The sequence below is a fragment of the Meriones unguiculatus genome, chromosome 7 (genome assembly GCF_030254825.1).
Source record: "Meriones unguiculatus strain TT.TT164.6M chromosome 7, Bangor_MerUng_6.1, whole genome shotgun sequence".
Lineage (NCBI taxonomy): Eukaryota > Metazoa > Chordata > Mammalia > Rodentia > Muridae > Meriones > Meriones unguiculatus.
Genome location: NC_083355.1, coordinates 110149777 through 110168553, shown reverse-complemented (window position 1 = coordinate 110168553; position 18777 = coordinate 110149777). Strand labels below are relative to the sequence as shown.

At 50.2% G+C, this 18777-nt stretch overlaps 1 protein-coding gene across 1 annotated transcript in view; it reads right to left on the bottom strand.

The window, feature by feature from the left end:
• The window catches only part of Tunar (TCL1 upstream neural differentiation-associated RNA), a 47180-nt gene extending 36774 nt beyond the window's left edge, over positions 1-10406 (bottom strand). The window contains exon 1 of the mRNA XM_060388124.1: positions 10069-10406. Within this exon, the coding sequence (XP_060244107.1) occupies positions 10069-10080 (12 nt within the window). The 5' untranslated portion in view covers positions 10081-10406. The remainder of the gene's footprint in view (positions 1-10068) is intronic.
• Between the last annotated feature and the right edge of the window lie 8371 nt (positions 10407-18777).

Genomic DNA, 18777 nt, shown 5'->3' with positions numbered 1-18777 from the left:
AGCTCCAACACAGCGCAAACCCATCTCTTCGCAGATGCAGGGATTCTGCCAGCCGGCTCCACTTTGATAACTGGCTGCTGAATCCCCCCCACCTCCGCGCTTGCATTAAAGATACACACAAGCTTCGGAAACCAAGGAGCAAAATAAGGGGCTGAAGAGCCAAGTTCCATAAGGAAGGAAAGAAATGGGACTCACATCCCCTGTACCTGTGGGCAGCATGGCCATGCAAGCACGGCTGCCTATTTCAAGTGGAGACAAGCCAGCTCTGAGACCCAGCCAACCTCAACACCCATGGTGGCTGCAGAATGACTGGGTCCACTCATAGTCATAGTCCCTTTGTGACTTTGGGCTGTTTTTTCCCATCTCTGGTCTTTCGTTTGTTAACCTATAAGGGGTCTGTGGGTGATGAAGGCTAGGTTCCTTTCTCTAGGTCCACAGCAGTGGCGGGAACCCTTGGAAGCCACCTCTTCATATGCCTGTTACTCTTGGCATGGCAAGCTCACCAGCCTGTCTTGAAGCCTCTCTGCCAGGGCCACCATCCCCAGAAAATAGCTTGCCCACTGGTTGGGGGGGGAGACTTTTGGGTGAGGACGGTGCAACCACCTGTGACCCTGGGATGCAATCCTCCCTGTCCTGTCTCCAACCAACTCAGCACAAGTCACTCGCCACACAGTATTTTTACTTCAAATCAAGTGCTCAGTTAGTGGCTGCAGACACTGACCCTCTCTTCCCACCCATCATGGCCGCTGCCAGGGCAAAGCTCTGAGATGCTGGTGCCCTGGATTCTCTCAGCGGTGGATGTGGGTCTGGGAGGCTGTTTCCAGGCCAGAAGCATCCTGAATGCATTTGCAAAGACACGGGGAGCCCCACGGCTCAGTGAATCAAGGCTGGGACACTGCCCACTCCATTTCCTGTTGGCCAGTGTCCATAAGAGCTGGGCAGCCAGGGCTGCAGCCAGCGTCTACCTGGCTCTCCCTGCAAAGCCCAGCAAGGTCAACGGAGCCAGGGTCTGGGCAGCAGGACCTTCCTGGAAGATCAGCCAATGGGAACAAATGATGCAAATGGGGGAGCAGTGCTGCTGGTCACACCCGACAGTCAAGTTCATTCCTGCGTGTAGGTTTTTCTTCAGCATCCCACACCTTTGGTGCTCTGTGCTTAGGTTTATAGACTGTCAAGGGCCAGGAACACCAGGCACCGTTTCAAAACCCACGCCCTTACTCAAAGACCTCCCATGGCTCCCTGTCACCTATAAGAGAGGCAACACCCCTTACCCTGGCATTCCAGACCCGGTCCCATCAGTCCAGGACTGACCCAGCCTTGTGTGACCTTGACCCAACTCTATAGCAAACAGTAGCACTGGCTGCACCCCTCAGGTCTCACTGCTTTCATTCATATATTCCCATTGGTGGGAAATGCCCTCCTCCCTTCCTCTCTGCTGGTCAAAGCCCAGCTCCTCTCTCATCCTCCCCAGACAATGTGCACTCACCCTCTCTGCCCTCTCTGGGCATGGCAGCCCCTCTAGTTAGCTACATGTAATTACATGTCAGGTTTCTCCAAACTGTCCCAGAGTTGATTGAAAGGGGACATCACCTCATTTACCTCCATTCTGCCCCTGGACTCTCAGCACAAGCAGGGACCATGTGACTTCTCCAATTGGTAGCCCAGAGCCTTGCTACCCCAAGGCTCCACCCATGCTGGGCGTGTCCACAGAGGGCTCTGATTTGACACTCCTGCTTCCTTAGGCACCACACGAGGCAGCCAAGGCACAGAACCAGGCCCTTGCCTGACTTAGAATTCTGTCCAACCATAGAGAACAAAATTGTGTCATTTGCATGAAAATGGATGGAATGGATATCATTATGTTAAGAGAAACAAGTCAGACTCAGAAAGACAAATATTACATGATCTTTTCCTATGTGGAATCTAGATTTAAATGCATTTCCATGAATATGTGCATATGCGCACACACCCACACACACAGACACCCACACCATCAAAGTAGAAATGAGAATAACATGAGGGGAGGTAGGATGAAGTGGAAAGAAGAAAGGGACAAGAGAAGGAGCTGGAATAAGAATATGAACAGAATACACTGTGTACACCTATGAAAATTTCATAATAAAATCCGTCACCATGCACAATGAGTAAATACTGATTAAGGGGCTAGGGTAGTAGCTCAGTCATGCTGAGCAGGCATGAGGACCAGAGCATGGAACCACAGCACCCTCATAAAAAGCCAGGGGTGGTGGGAGCGGTGGGAAGTAGAGGCAGGTAGATCCCTGGTGCTTACTGGCCAGCCGGGACAGCCTAATGAGCAAGCCCCAGGTCCCACCTGAGAGAAATATGTCCCCAAACACAAGGTGACCCACTTCTGAAGAATGATACTAGAGGTAGTCCTCTGACCCCCACTCTCATGTGCACGCACACACACATACACACACACACACACACACACACACACACGGAATAATCTAACAAAGTTTCTTTTTAAGTCAAGGAAAAGCATGTTCGTTAGATGGGGGATGGGGGAGGAGGTGGCAGTGTCAAACTGTCTGTGGCCTTTTTGGAGGATACCATGCTGCTGGGTGGGGAGGCTGGCTTCCAGGCACCAAACCCTAGTTCTACGAGATAGCCACACTTTCTGTCCCAAAGACCCCATTTTCCCAACCACAAGCTCAGATCACTTTTGAGTTGAGTCTCTGAGATAGTCACCAAGTGATAAGTCTGGGTGTGGCTTGTTCAACCAAGGCAACAGAAGGGTCCCTGGGGATAAACAGAACAGGAGAGCTAGTTCTTGGTTGGAAAAGATGAAATAAAGTCAGAGAGGAACTCTGCTGACCTGCATGAAAGCAAGAGTTAAAATTTCCAGGGCCCATGATGGTGGTGGGAGTAGCAAAGTGACCTGTGTGAGTAGAAAGGAGAGCAAAGAGGGGGCCTCTAGGGTCTCAGGCAGCTGAAGAGATAGCCCAAGAAAGACAGTCTATTTCTAGAAACTCCTTCTGAAAGATACTTCCAGAGCCACACTGGCAATCCAGCCCTTGTAGCGATGAGTCATCCTGTAACACCATGCCGGAAATTAGAGAGCCACTTCGAAGTCAGCTTCTGCTGGGATAGTGAGCCGGAAGCTGAAGCTCATCCCAGAGGTGCACGAGAAAAGGTTCTGATTTTCAAACAATGAGGCAGACGACAGCAGCTCCTGCCAGATGACCTCACCCCCGGGTCTCAGAGGGCAAAGGCCCATGGTTCCACCTGGGCAAACAAGAGGATGGATGGATGGCCACAAGGCCAGAGTGGCTAGAGAGGAGTGGGAGAGCAGGTGAGACCCAGGGACAGATGACGAAGAGCCCTACAGGGACACAGCGGGCGCTGGCCCTCCGTGAGGGTATCCCACAGAAACAAACCATAGCGGGCAGAGGAAGCAGAGAGTGGCTCAGAGGAAGCCAGTGCTAGCATGGTCGAGGTATGGTGGAGAGTGGAGTGGGGACATTTTGCAGCATGGGAGGTGTCCTAGGAGGAGCATTCAAGAATGATCGCTAGCGATCACATCCGTGACCTGCAGCAGCCTGGAATTTCACGGTGCCCGAGAAGACACGGACCGGGAAAGCGTGTCAGAATTGTGGGCTGGCTCCCTCAGACGCCCTGATTCAGCAGGCCTGCAACACTCCAAATAAGTCTGCGTTTTGACGAGCACTCCATAGCCCACACAGACTGGGCTCCTGGTCACATTTGGAAAATAACACTGGGCAACAGCCTCCCGGCCTAGACAGCTACAGAAGCCAATAGGGAACACAAGTAGGATATTGGCTTGTCCCTAGGTACCTAGGGAAGAGAAGAGAGAAGAATGGCTAACAAGAACATCCCTAACTCTCACCCTGGTCCTACCCATCTTCATCCAGCCTGCTTCCAGTCCCCATGGTGACAGCTTCCCTGACAAAGCCATCTAGGCTTTGGACAGCTTTCCTGACAAAGACAAGGATAATGTTCCAGGCCTACAGGGAGGCAGTAGCGGTACACACACACACACAATGAAGTTGTACCTCATCTACTACAGTAGCCTTGGTATTGAACAGCCAACTTATTGCAAAGCCGCTGACAATTGCCGTGTGTCTGAGAGGAGGAAGATGGTGAGATCCGGTTATCAGTACTGGAGTGGGACACGTGGCTGGTGAAGGAGATGGTGCCAGACATGCGCAGATGGACACAGATGGACACAGGCTTCAGGAGCTGCCACAGGGGTGTCCTCGAGCAGGCCTGAAGCAGCGCCCAGTCACAGGGACTTTCTGGTGAGAGTCTACAGTGACAGAGGAACAACCTCCAGCTCTCCTTTTCAGAAAGCGGGTGGAATTTTTCCACTCCCCGCTTTTCACAACGGAAAGCCCAGGATGTCAGCTTTCTGCTTCCATGTCCAGATCTTAGCACCACAGAGCGGGGCTTACTGTTTGAGAATTATTTCAAAGAGAGAGCAGAAGGGAAGGCCCTACACTCACAAATCATTTTAAGCTCGCACGTGATGCTTCACTTAAAATTCTGCACATTTGCTTTACTTAAAAATCCGAGAGCTGTCGTTTTCCGATCATTAAAAGACAACGATCATCATTATCACCCACTTTCTGAATTAAAGAAGTCAAAGAACCCCGTGTGGGAGGAGACGTGTTAAGGCCAATCTGAACTCTACTGGCTTCTCGGTGACTGGAGGAGGTGTGTGGCATCGGTGAGATCCCCAAATTGCACTAGCAAATCCAGGCTGGGAATCGGGGGCTGACTGGAAAATGCTTTGGGCATTCCCTGTTTGCTTCTCCACTTCCTGATGCTAAATGAAGCGCACCGGCAGCTCATGGCAGATCAGGTTATTAAGAAACAAAACCCACTAGGAATCCACCGACCCTCACGGACACCACCCTCTGCCCTTGAGTTTCGGGCTTCTGTCACGTCAGTGCATCAAGCACTAATACACACCTCTCTAACAAGCGGGGCCAGAGCAGGTGCAGGCTTTGGCCCCAGAAAACCACCGATATCTGTCTTAAACCACACACAGATAACACACGACCGTCTAGAAGGGCTTAGCGGAATGAATCCTGTGATAGCGTTGGAAGTGAACATTAAATCAAATCAACTTAACGGGTCCTGGGTAATTCCCAGCCTCCGCACACTCTGCTGTCTCTGTCTCTTTCTACTTTTTAACAGCCACACATACTAAAAATCTCATGGGGGCTCCCGGGCTCCCATCTGTTCTCTCAAAGTTTGGACTCTCTATGTTTCCCAGGGAGCAAACACTGGGAATCCTCACTTACCCAATAAACACTCCATGCTGAACGCCAGGAGGCTGCTGGTATTTTACGGGTCAGAGATGAATCACCATCAAGTTTTCTAACTCATTCTGTTGGCTCCCTACATATCCCCATGAATCACCACCCATCATGAAACTTAAGGCTTTTGGCACGAGAATGGCTTGGCAGTTTGAGGAGGCGGAAGGGGGGAGGGGTTCTGTTTGTTAAGACATAACTAGGAAGACATAGGTGAAGCTGACATTAGAACTGGCTGCTCAGCTGCTGGAGGAAATAACCAGGCTGAGTTTTCATTCCTAGATTGTAAAGCCACATAGCCAGCGTAGAATACTACCATGTATTCTAGTGACCTCTCTTGAGTCTCCGTAAATCTCGGGCTGCAGATGGGACCTGGCAGTCTTGGATCCTGGGGAGGGCTGATCAGAAGAAGTTATGCAAACTCGACAACAAAGAACACCAAGTGCCTAGCCTGGTTGAGCTTCCAAGGCCATCTTAGCCACCTACCCCTCACTGCCACCTCACACTCTTCAGAACCCACACTCCCTCAGTCCCTCCGCACTGGGGGTGAACTTTATTTATCCCCTGCCGGTGCTGATTGGAAGGATTAACTCGCTGGCATCCCAGGGAGGAGGAGAAAGCGACCTTTGAAAGTTTCTGTTATGTAACTTTTGTTCTGTGTCCCTTGTCAGCAGGTACGGGTTTGCAATGCCTTCAAAAGGGACTTGGGTGTCATCCTGCCCACCGCTTCCCACAGAACCCCACGGGCATGTGGGACCTGGCGGAGTTATTTTCACTTTCCCCAAAGAAACAGCTCACGTCGACCTTTTTAAGGTTACCCTCAGCTTAGTTCTGACTCTCTTTGGGGACACATGTATTTGCCATCATTCAGGTTAAAAGAAACCTGATGTCCCTTTTATTTTTATAAAGTACAATTCAGAAGTCTATCAATAGCTGAATCACTCCATATGGTCTCCACGTCAAACCTTACGTGCTTTTTTTAGTACAGTGGCATTATTTAAAACTTTGGGAAGAAGGACACTCTGGGGTCAGCAGACGGCTGCAGCACCAGAGGACGTAGGCTAGTGTGAGGTGCCTTCTCGCGGTGTGCTGAGCACCACACCAGGTTGTGCCATTCTGATACCTCCGTAAGCTGAAGACTCATCAGCCCTCTGAGCCCAGCTTCCGCATCCAGCACACGAGGCGGGCAATGCCTGCTCTGTAAAGGGGCAAGGTGTTTAAGGTCTGCCTCCTACTTCCTCTCACTCTAGGTGAAAATGACTTCAACAGGAAGCCTAGACCCCAGGCGACATGCTACCTACCTACATGATGCAGGGTTGACAGGCTGCACAAAGATGCTGGCAGAAACACCAAGCCACCAAGCCACCATGCCACCAAGCCACAGAGCCTCGCCTCTTTGAAGCTTCCAGGGAGTTCAGGGCTCTAATTAAGTACTTTCCATTTTCAAAACAAATGCAAACAGTAATTACAATCTTCCCTCCTTACCTTCCAGGAATAGCCTGAGAGCGAGGCAAAATCCCCAAGTCTCTTGACTTTGAAGCTCTGCAGCTCGGACTTCATGTCCTCCCTACCCCACTGACCCAAATTACATAACCCGTCTTGTGTCTCCTGCCACTTGAGTACCAGAGAGTCACGGTTCATTTCAGTGTTCTCAGATGTGTTCCAGGGAACCTGGCATGCATCTTTCAGGATGGTAGTTCCATCATCATGCACTCAGGGCACTAAGGCTTCACTTAAGCTAACGAAATGCATCTTTTAAAGTGACTGGGTCTTCATTGTTTGTATGGATGTCTAATTGAACGCGTTATGTAACTCGAGTGCACACAGCATTCTGGATCTATTAATAACCGGCTGTAGCCAAACTCTAAGGATTCTTCGAGTTTAGAGTTGAAGGACATCATCTGTCACTAACCATGCAAACTTATACACAAACATACAGCCCCATCATACAGAGCTGAGCCCAGACCTAAAGAGTGGGAATAAACTGCCCCATGCTACAAAGCCAAGTTAATAGGAAGATGAACGCTGGTTTCTTGGCCTCTTCCTTTTCTTGTACACCATGATGTGATCTGTCCACGCAAGCATCTTCCGTGGCAATCAGAGTAGAGTGGGACACCTCAGAGATCTCAGTCCTGAGCACTCCTCATCAGCAAAGAAACCAATGGCCTCACTCACAATTGGATGGGGTAAGCCCACAAAGGAATCATCTTCACGTATTCATTTCTAGACCATATATATCCCCCTGCCCTCCCACAGAAATCCAGGCACCTCAGACACATTTTAACCAGAGTCCAGCCTAGGTACTGAGTGTGTGGCTTTTGAGAAGTTCTAGAAAGGAAGTAGGTTTAGCTGAGAAAGGAAGACTATTCTGCATTGTCCGTTTTCATGGCGTTGTGCATGTGTGTAGGGAAAAGCACAAAAGCTGTGGGAAAAATGGATGAGTTGAAAATTAAATATCAGAACGGGGATCATTGGGATGTTGTGTGATCCAGTTTCGGGTGCTAGCGGTATGATATACGATCCAAAAATCGTTATTTCATAATTATGTTGTCATCCCCGGGAGTAACTTAATGAAGATCGTTTCTCTGTATTCATTTTTATTCAAACTGTACCCGTTAATCATGAGGACCCAAAACACACAATGCTGGGAGATTAATACTACCGCCAAGAAGCATTGTTTTCCCTTCACAGACCCCATGAGCATGTCAAAAATAAAGAAAGCTTCTCCCTGGTTTTGTGACTTTCAAATAGCCACCAAACCCTGCTAGGAGCTGAGTTTCTCGGAAAGGGTGGCATGTGCCCATTTGCTTTGGGATTCAGAGCTGCTTTAAAAGGTTCATTAATCTACATCTTTAAAAGTCTGATGACAACCCATTAATGGCCCTTAGGTCAACTTGATGCATTTAACTCTAATAACAGCCCCAAATTGGCCACCCTTATAGTCACAGCCTCTCTGAATGTCCTCAGTGGACTCCACCTGTCACTAACACAATCAGCAGAGGGTTGAGGTGTGAGACAAACCATTGCCGAGTGTAACTGATGGCTCTGGCTGGGATTCACTTAGAAACGTAACTGATTCTTTTCAGGGGGCAGCAAGGCTTGTGGGCCATGCGGCTTCCCAGCCCGCTGCGTGTCAAGGTGATGCATAGAAGTCTAGCAATTCTTAGGGACCAATGTCATTGCTCCAATTGAGGTGACATAACCCAATTGAGATCCCATTACCCGAGTCTGGCATCTGGGGACGTTTTATAGCCACCATGTTTTCACCCAATAAATAATCCACTGAGGCAGGGAGGGGTATCACCTCCTTTGGTTGAACCTGGCTCTCACTGATCTTTCAGCGCCGAGTCCTCTTCTTGTAAATCAACAATGTATTCAGTCTATATATGGTCTATGACTGATGGGACCCCAGTACCCTAGCTCAAGCATGCGACCCATTAGTTCTCATACTCACAGAGTCCTGGAGCTGGAAAAGATCTGACATATCTCACCCAACTCAACTCCAACCCTTCTACTAACATAGACACTGAGGTCCCTGTGGCCAAAGGTCTTCCCTTGCTCAGCACCATCACTCTCCAGATGGTGTAGACACTCAGCCCCTTAAACAAATGCTCAGACAAGGACTGAACGATTCCTCATGGACTCCTTGATTAGGATTACCTACACTTTGGCGAAGAGTCACGGGCTGCCCATCAGGGAAGCGGAGCAATGAGGGAGCCTCACATATCAAAGTCCATCCCTCTCCCTCTCTGCTAAGAAGTGTGAAGTTTTGCTGACACACAGAGAGATGGCAACTGAGTCAGGACCCAGGTGGCCCTCGCCTTATGGCCATTTGGAATCAGCCCCCAGCCTCTGTGACGTGACTATCTCTAATATTTGCACAACCCAGGTGGTGCTAATGTGTCTCGCCCAGGGGGAAAAGGCTGATGGTGCCATGTGAGGCTGAACTTGGTGGAGGCACACGACACAGAAGGGGACACCTTGGAGTCACTGAAACCCTTCACCACACTTCAAGAGCCCTGGAAAACAGAGCCTGGAAAGAAAGCACAAGGGAAACGCAACGGCACCCCAACCCTCCCAAGTAAACTAGGATGAGGCTTCACAGTTAGAGCACACATTAGGATTGGCAGCGTTAGAGGGAGGAGTGAATGAAAAATACATTCTACTAGCAATTTATTCCCTCTCCGCCGTCACTGGCAGGAGTATTCACACACACACACACACACACACACACACGCACACACACACACGCAGTGGCTCTTGAGATGGAAGCAGCTAGCGGAGGAGACCAGGCAGGCGTGTTTGTGACCAAAGGACCAGTTTGATGGGGTGGTTAGCACCTTGATTACCACCTCGTGACCTTGATTAACACCTTCAGTCTCTCTGGGCCTCAGTTTCCTCATCTGAAATGCGGAGAAGGGGAATCCTACTTCCTTAGAGTGGTTTGGAGACACACCACCCAGCAATACGTGGGCACCCACCGAACATCATGGTCCCCCAGGCGACTACGTCCGAATGCAGGTGGCACACCTTAGATGCACATCTAGACCAAACAGGTCTCTCGCCCGCCTGCGTGTCAAGCCCACTGCTGTCTCCCAGATGGCCCAGGAAAACACCGCTTCTTGAAGGCACCTAGGCAGTTCAGAAGCCAGGTAGGGTTTGGGGACAGATTCCAGGCACTGGGTAGCGGTTAGAGAGGGGGATCGGAGGTACCCTCCTAGCCCTGTGAAGGGGCTTTGTTCCCGAGGCGAAGGGCCTGGCTTACCGAGAAGAGCATCCGGAGGCAGGTGGGGGGCGCGCAGGGCACGCAGTAGAGCCACAGCCCGGCCCGGGCCCGGGGCGCGGGAGCTAGAGGAAGGCGAGGAGGAGAGAGAGGTGGGTTCCTGCCTCATTCTCCCAGGCAGCGCAGACCCACTGGCCACCTCCGGCTAAGGCTGGCGCCCGAGCACCAGAGACCGATCATGCCGCTCATGTCCCCGTCAACGGCTGGCGAGGTGTGCGCGCGGTCGGGCTGTCTGCAGGCGATACCCAGGGGCTCTTCATGCCCCGCGCCTGGGCTCGGCGGGAAGATCTCGGAGGGCAGCAGCACCCGGAAAAAGGAGAGAGAAAGCGTGAGAGCGCACCGAGCTGCGCCCAGCGGGGCCGGGGGCGGGCAGCACCCGGCGCCCCACCCACCGCGCTCTGCGCCCCGTGCCTCCGCGCACCCGCCGGGCAGCCGAGCCCCAGAAACTTTAGCACATGGCCGGTCCGTCGGCCGCTGTGGCCCGAGCCGCCCCGCTGGTGGCGTAGTCCCCGCCCCGGCCCCAGATCGCAGCTTACCGGCGGCCACCAAAACCGCTGCGGAGGGTCGCCCACCTTGGCCGTGAGGAGAGTGGTGCGCACCAGAGGGGGAGGAGGGGGAGGAGGGGGCGGCGACGTCGGGTTCCCCCCAGGGGAGGGGGAGCGATCGGCGCCCTTAAGGCATCCAGGGAGGGGAGCGCGAGCCAGCCGAGGGGGTCTGCAGACCCCGACGGGGGAGAGTCAGTGTGTCCCCTGCCCCGCGGCGCAGATGCTGACGACTCGCGCGGGCTTCCCTGGCCCGGGTCTGCGGAGCCAGCCCTGTTACCTAGCGACTCGCTCCGGGAAGCCCACGCTGACGCGCTAGGAACTGGGCTGCGGCAGAGGGGAGGGGAGGAATAAGGAGGGGAGCGAAGGGGGAGAGGAGGGGAGCTCCAGTGTGTAGGGGGGAGAGTGTGGAGGGAGAGGGGCGGAGGAAGGTGGCGTTGCCGGCTAGAGCTCCTCCCTCTACCTCCACGTCGCTGCTGGGGAGTGGGCCAGGGAAGACATAGCCTCACCCTGGTCGGGATGATCAGGGACCTGCTCCTGGATGAGGGTGGGTGGAGGGAAAAATGGGAATGCAGGTTCCCCAATGCTGGGCTTACAGCAGCAGGTGGCGGCGACGTGGCCCATGGAGGCCTGACACCCATAGGAATGCAGAGATGAGCCAGCGAATGTGGCTGTGGGCGTGTGGGTGTGTGTGAGACGCCCCCACCCACGTGGAGTACTGGAGACCCAAGGACTTGGGTGAAAGAGGCGCCTCGCCTTTCCTGGCCTCCTTCCCTCCTTCCTGGACATTTTGCTCTTGAGCTGTCTGCATCATGGAGGCTCTGGTCGCTATCTCACCGAGCTCCTCCTACCTCTTGGAGAACCAGAGGACTGTCAGCTAGGTTAGTGACAGCTCCACTCCCCGCTTCCCCGGCCGCCCCAGGACTCCTGACCAACGCACCTGGTGTCCAGTTGTAGGAGTTCAAACACCTGCCTGCAGCTGCCTTTCTCTTTATAGATTCGCTGCCTCCCAGGCCAGACTGGGCCTCAGGCCCAGACACGTCCAGTTCAAAGTAACATAATACCCTCATCAAATGGAGTCTTTGTTCCCGAAGGTCAAAGCTGAGAACTGGTCCCTGGGGTGTATGAATGCAAACACGTGTTATCTGTAAGGTGTACAGGACGTCTCCTGGTTCTCCAGAACCTCTCTGAAACACACCTCCAAGGCTTAAAAAAGAGCCCTCGTCAAAGCAAGCGGGGACCACACAGCCTCTGAGGATCATGTGGCAAACAGCTAAATTCAGTGGGTACTTGTGAGGTAGAACCCAGATCCTTCAGTTCAGCCGGATGCAAGGACTCTGCCATATCTAAAGGACTCTCACACCTGAAGAGATGCCGTCCCTTCCCTTCCCTAAGAGCCCGGGAACAGCACACCTGCCACCTCTCCGGAAGACCAGTCCTGGTTAAGATGGCTGCTCTCTTCTTGACTGGTGAATATGAGAAGGTAGAGGCAGAAGCCAGACCTTACAGAGAACCACACCTGTCCAGGATCTATATCCTACATCCAAACCCCCCCTCCCTCCTTGAGAGGGATGGTGGAGTGGCCTCTGGGGCTTTTGTTATTAGCAGTAGTCTGGAAACAGGGCTTTTTCTCCATTTATTTATTTTTCTATATTGTTGAACCCCCTATTAACCCTTCCAAACAGAAAGCAGGGCCCCCCAGACAGCACTTTTTCCACAGAAAACTGCTGTCATTTCCTAGGCCCTGGGCGACAGTTATGTTCTGACATTTCCCAGCGAAATTGACAGCAACACTTCTGAGTTTGCCCCCAGTTTTTATGGGTGATAGAAGCATCACAATCCACTTTGTTCAGCGCTAACTTCCCACTTGCAGGGATAATTTGACTTATCATTTGGTCAGGGAGTCCAGTGCTTATAATACACAAAACCCTCAGAGTATCAATTCCGTGCCCAGCCCTTTTCAGGAGGGTGGGGGAGTGGAGGGATGGGGTGTCTGTGTGAGGGGAGGAGTGATTTGTCAGTGTGTCTCAGTCTCAGTCATGGTTTGTAGCTAAAAAGAAAAAAGAAAGAAGGGAAGGAAGGAAGGAAGAAAGAGAGAGAGAGAAAGAAAGAAAGAAAGAAAGAAAGAAAGGAAGGAAGGAAGAAAGGAAGAAAGGAAAAAAGAAAGAAAAGCTCAACTAGCAATAGAGGGTGTGTGTTGTATGCACCTTTGCATGGGGGCACATGTGCACATTCGTGCAGAGGCCAGAGGTTGATGGGTTGATGGTTGATGTCAGGTGTCCTTCCTCTGATGGACTGTGCAGTTTGGTTTCTTTGTTTGTTTTTTGAGTCAGGTTCTCTCATTTAACCTGAACTTAATCGATGTGGCTAGAAGGACTGGCCAATGAACTTCAGAAATGTGCCTGGTTTTGTCCCACCCACCCTATCATAGTGCACCACTGTTTTTGTTTTGTTTTGTTTTTTTAACACAGTTTACGTGTTCGTATGACAACTGAGCTCTCTCCTCAGCTCCTGAACTCAATGTATCGATGAGATCTGTGTGTCTCGATTCATGCAGCAGAGTTCACAATAGCTAGGTTACAGGCTCGGTCTAAATGCTTCACAACAGATGAATAAACGGTGGGACATACACACAGCAAAATACTATTTGGTCACAAAAAGAATGAAGTCCTATCATCCAGGGCATCCTCGATGAGTCTAGAGGACATTATGTTAACTGAAACAAGCCAGACACAGTGTAGTAATCAGGGCTCTTCCAAGGAGCAGAACTGATAGAATATGTGTATATTTAAGGGGATTGATCAGGTGGGCTATGTGATATGGTCGGGGTAGTCAGACAAAAACTGTCTTACGTCACAGAGACTAAGACCCTGGTAGTTGCTCAGTCTGAGGCGAAATATCTCAGCAGTTTCAAGCTGGTGCTGAAGACCACAAGGATTTCTGGAGGCCTGGCATTTAGTCCACAATGGAAATCCAGAGCTGGGCCCTAGAAACAGTGAAAGGTGCAGCAGAGCCAGAAACAAAGTAGATGAACTTGCCAAGAAGAGTGAAGGCAAGCAGGCAACAAAACAAAACAAGCAAACAAACAAAAAATATCAGAAAGGGCCGCTAACCTTCAGAGTAGCCCCCCCCACTTCAAATAATATAATATAAAAAAATTCCTCACCAGTGGCCTACCTTTTAGTTGATTCCAGATTCAACCAACCATCAACTTATGTGGCAAAGCTAGCAACTGAGACTTATTAACATCCATCCCCAGATGAAGAAGCCGATACCACATGGGCTTTCTTAGTAGGTAGTGAGTTCCCTGTCACCTGTGATACTCAGTCCAAAAACAGAAGGTCCCAAGAGAACTGCCTTGGAGACCGTGAGAGTTCATCTAAACATAGGTATCCAAGTTTCCTCACCGTCTGCTCACCATGGCAGCCATAACTATAAATGATTCCACAGAGCATCCTCAGAAGGACCTGTTGCTTCCAAAACCAGTATGAGCCTACCAGTGAATGTTCTGGCTTTCTCTTCCTGCTTCCTGGGCCACTATTATACCCAGGTGACTCATTGGACATTCCCAATGTTGGCAAGGGGTTAGATTTAGTTCCTGAGAAGTCAGTTCATTGGGTTTCTGTTGGGATTCAGCAAACTCTGTCAGAATCTGCACTGGACAGAGGCCTGGTGTCTGGACCCTGGACAGTGTGAGCAGACAGAGATGATGACTTGAAAGGGTCAAGGGGAAATGAGATACACAGCCAGGCACATCGATCCCAGGATGCTGACTCCCAATGCTATTAACAGGAATTTTTTCCTTTCCAAATGGGATCCAACGATCTCTCTGAGGAGAACCCAAAGTCCATGTTCATTCTGATCCCTTTTAAGCTAGATTGAATACCAAAAAAAAGTTAACTCTCTCTGTCTCGGTCCAGAAAACACTGGTGTGAAGACAAAAGCAAAACGCCTCATGGCATAATTTATGGTGGGTACAGAGACTTCTCAAGCAGCAAAGGCAAATGTCCCTTAATGAACAACACTGGCAATGGCTGAACTGATTAGCTTGTGCTGTCTCTGAGCACAGACCCGCTTTCCAGTCACTAAGTCGCTCTGTCCCACCCACGCCACAGCAAATTGTAGGAACCAATTTTTCTACAGCCCTCGTTGCTTTCAGAATGGTTTTCTTTCCCTCATCAAAGTAAAACAGGGAAAGGGGCTTTGTTTACTTTTCAGTTCACATTATTCTTGCCATGGCTAATTCCAGGTGCTGGCAAGGTGTTTGGTCCCTCAGATTCTCCCCAGGGATGAGGCTTTTCTCCTGAAAAGCATTCAGACTCTAATGCATCCATTCTCTGGCAGTTAATAATACCCAACAGTTAGTTAAACCGAAGGCATGGTGGCTTTCTCTCTAGCTGGGATAAATCTTAATGTTACCCAGTGCATCCTTGGAACTTTATACGACCACGAAGAATACCAGGAGCTCCCACCCAGCAAGACTCAAACCAAGGGTCATGCAAAGCATCTCTAAACGGCTTCACAGAGATCCCCTAAGCCAGACACCACAATGTCTTCTGTCCCCATTCGTCTGTGACAGCAATTATCTTATCTCACCTCTAGCCAGAGGGATGTCACCTCTCGCTTCCCCCTCCTCTCTGGTTTCCTCACAGGACACCTTCCCTTTCTGCCTGATTCATGCTCACATCTCCCAGGACCAGAGCATGGACTGTTACATTCTTAAAGGAGAGCTGTTTCTTATTTCTCTTGTGTGTGTGTGGTTTTCCCTCATGATAATGTGTGGTGTGAGGGACAAAAGAGCCGTGTTGCTACTTAATTACAAACAAAACCCATTCCTGGGTGTTTTATTTATGATTACCCAGAGTCCACTTGCTGGGTTTGGGTTCTTGAGGTTAGACTGGAAAATACTGTGAAATTAATTGCTGTGCACACACCACACTCATTATCCCATGCCAAGGATTAATGTTACCATAGTAAATTCAGGTCTGCCAGAGAGATGGCTCCATAAAGGGAGTATTTCTGTAAAATCACTAAAAATGTGAAGGCTCTCCTGTCACACTCCCTCGTCTTTCCTAACAGACTCGACTGTCCATAATGTTAATTGCTCCAAAGCCTGAAAAATGTTCTCCGGTAATGGGGGAGCTGTGGTGATGATAGGCAACAGGCCACAGAGCTGGCCTATGATCCGAAGCCACTGGGCAGACCTGCCCCCTCCACCACACATGCCCAGCTGACCGTGCCATCTGGGGACACCGAGAGGAGCCTCCAGCCATCACCTCAGGCACGCTTACAGAGGAGATGTCTTGAGTACCAGGAAGGCCGTTTTTTTTGTTTGTTTGTTTTTTGCTTCATCTTTCTGTTCATGATCTTTACAAAGGCTTTTATTTATTCAAACAAGCCAGCCACAGACCAGCTTGCCATCTGAGAGGCTCTGCCTAAATAGTCCACTCTGAGACCCCAGGTTAGATCCGTTGAATGATAACAGTGGGAGGGAGTCTGGATTGCCTCCAGAATGCTGGCATCTCCTGAGATACTGCAAGAGTGTTGGACAGCTAGGGTGAGCATTTCAATAACCTGTTCTGGAAACAAAGACGTGTCGCTGAGGAAAGAGAGCTGAGGCCTGAGATCAGGGTATGAGCATCTCTCATCAGCTACCATCACCACCACCATTGCCATCTTCCCCCCACCCCCACCCCACTGATCGAGTCACAGTTCTGTGGCGGCCACTTCCACCTCAGCTTACAGCTCACAAGCAAGTACATTTCAACACAGCTGTCTGAGAGATGGAAACATGGCAGTCTCTCGAGCCCAAGACCGCTTTTCCTGTTCCACATTCTCACACTTCAGTGGACTGTCGGGTACTGAGCAGCTATTAATTGAATGCTAACAGCAAAATACACTTCTATCTTGCAAGTCAGAGTATATCATGGGTCAAACCCAACACCTTCTCTCACTAAATAAATGCTAATGAAGAACTTTTGAGAAGAATTTCTCCCTTTTCTGAGGAAAAAAAAGAAAAGAACAAAACCAACTATGGTTGAAAGGCCAACCTTCTGGCCCATCCAACTGCTGTCACTTCCAGAGCTCTCCCACTCAGAACACTGCACTGTCACACCTACTTTTGGACAGAGAAAGTCTTTTACCATCTCTTCTCCATTTTCATTTCTTCAACTGGTAGTTTTAACTGTAAGGAACCTTGCGAGCCACATCATTAGAATGTACTATGTTTTCAGAGATAACTGAAAGTGCCCATCAGAGGGCTGGCAAGATGGCTCAGTGGTTAAAGGTTCTTGTTGTCAAGTATGACAACCTGAGTTTGATTCCCAGAACTGATATGGTTGAAGGAGCGAACAGACTCCTGCAAATTGTCCTATGACCTCAACATGTGCACTGTGACACATGCCTGTGTGTGTACATGAACATGCACAAATTGTACCATTTTTTTAAAAATACATGTAGGAAGGAGGACTGGGGATGTGGCTCCGCGGGTAAAGTGCTTGTCCTACAAATATGCAGATCCAAGTTCAATTTCCAGCACACACATAAAAATCCAGAAATGCTGGGCATCTGCAATCCCAGACAGTGAGAAGGTAGGCCAGAGACAGGAGGGTCCCAAGGGCTCACTGGCTAGCTAGTCTAGCTGAATCAGTGATCTCCAAGTTCAGTAAGATACCCCGCCTAGAACAGTAAGGTGTAGAGCAACCGAGGAAGGCATTAATGCCAACTTCTGCCCCCTACAACGCGAACTCTCTCTCATACACAAGTACATACACACACACACACACAAAGAAAGAGAGACGAGATGGGGAAGGAGGGAGGGAAGGAAGGAGGAATATTAGAATGATATGCCTCAGCCTATTCTTCATGCCAGTCATTTAAAGTCCTTCCAGGAGGATATGGGAGTCACTCTAGCAGACAACCCTACTAGCAGGGAATATGAAGACTGAAGAGGCCACCCTCTAACCAGACAGGACTCCAAGTTGAGGGAGGGAAGCGTCAACTCACCTACAAAAACTTTGACCCAAAATTTATCCTGCCTACAAAATATGCAGGGATACAGATAGAGCAGAAATTGAGGGAATGCACAACCAATGTCTGGCCACACCATGGGAGAGAGCCAATCCCTGACACTATTAGCGACACTCTGCTATGCTTGCAGGAGCCTGGCATAGCTGTCCCTTGAGAAGCCACCCAGAAGCAGATTGAAACAGATGCTGAGACTCAGAGCCAAACATTGGGTGGGCACAGGGAGCCTTGTGGAAGAGTGAGAAGGATAGAAGGACATGGAGGGAAAAGGATCTCCACGAGAAGACCAACAGAGCCAACTAACTTGGGTGCACCAAACAAGGACCATGTATGGACCATGTAAGGACTGGTCCTAGGCTCCCTTGAATGTACACAATGGACAGCTTGATGTTCATGTGGGTCCTCTAGAAAGGGGACTGTCTCCAACAAGGACTCTCTTGCATGCTTTTTGATCACTTCTCACTGGTGGAGCTGCCTTACCAGGCCACCTTGGTAGAAAATGTACTCTAGGACTTGATGTGCTGGGGTGGGTATGTGGGGGGGAGGCTCCCTTTTTCTGAGAGGGAAGGGAGGTGGGATACAGAGAAGGAGGGTGGGACTGGGAGGAGAGGAAGGAGGGGGCTACAATTGAGATGCAGAGTGAACAAACAAACAAACAAATAGAACAAAGTCCTTCTGGGAACTCCTTGCCAATCATGTGTCACAGCAGCTTGTATGAAAGTGTACAGTCCTTGAGAACCAAAAAGGTGGGTGAAAGTAACTCATGAAAATGAAATGCGTCTCAGGTTCTCCACTTTTCCATCACAGTGTCACTAATTCAGAAGGGGGACATTCTTGCATGCGTGCTTATCCCTGCCAGGTCACATTGTTCCATGTGTGCACATGCATGGCCATCCATGCTCAGGGCACAGCTGGAGAAACTACAGAAGGTGAGGTAGGTGAATGAGAGCACAGGACACAGGCAGGATGGGTCAGGACTGAGTTAACACAGACAGAGCAGGAAGAGAAAGAAAACAGCACGGATACGGCAGAAATCTGTCCTACAGACGTTAGCTCTCTTGGATCAGCCAAGCTTCTTTAGAGATGCAGTTCAGAATATGTTCACCCTCTTCATTTCGTCTCG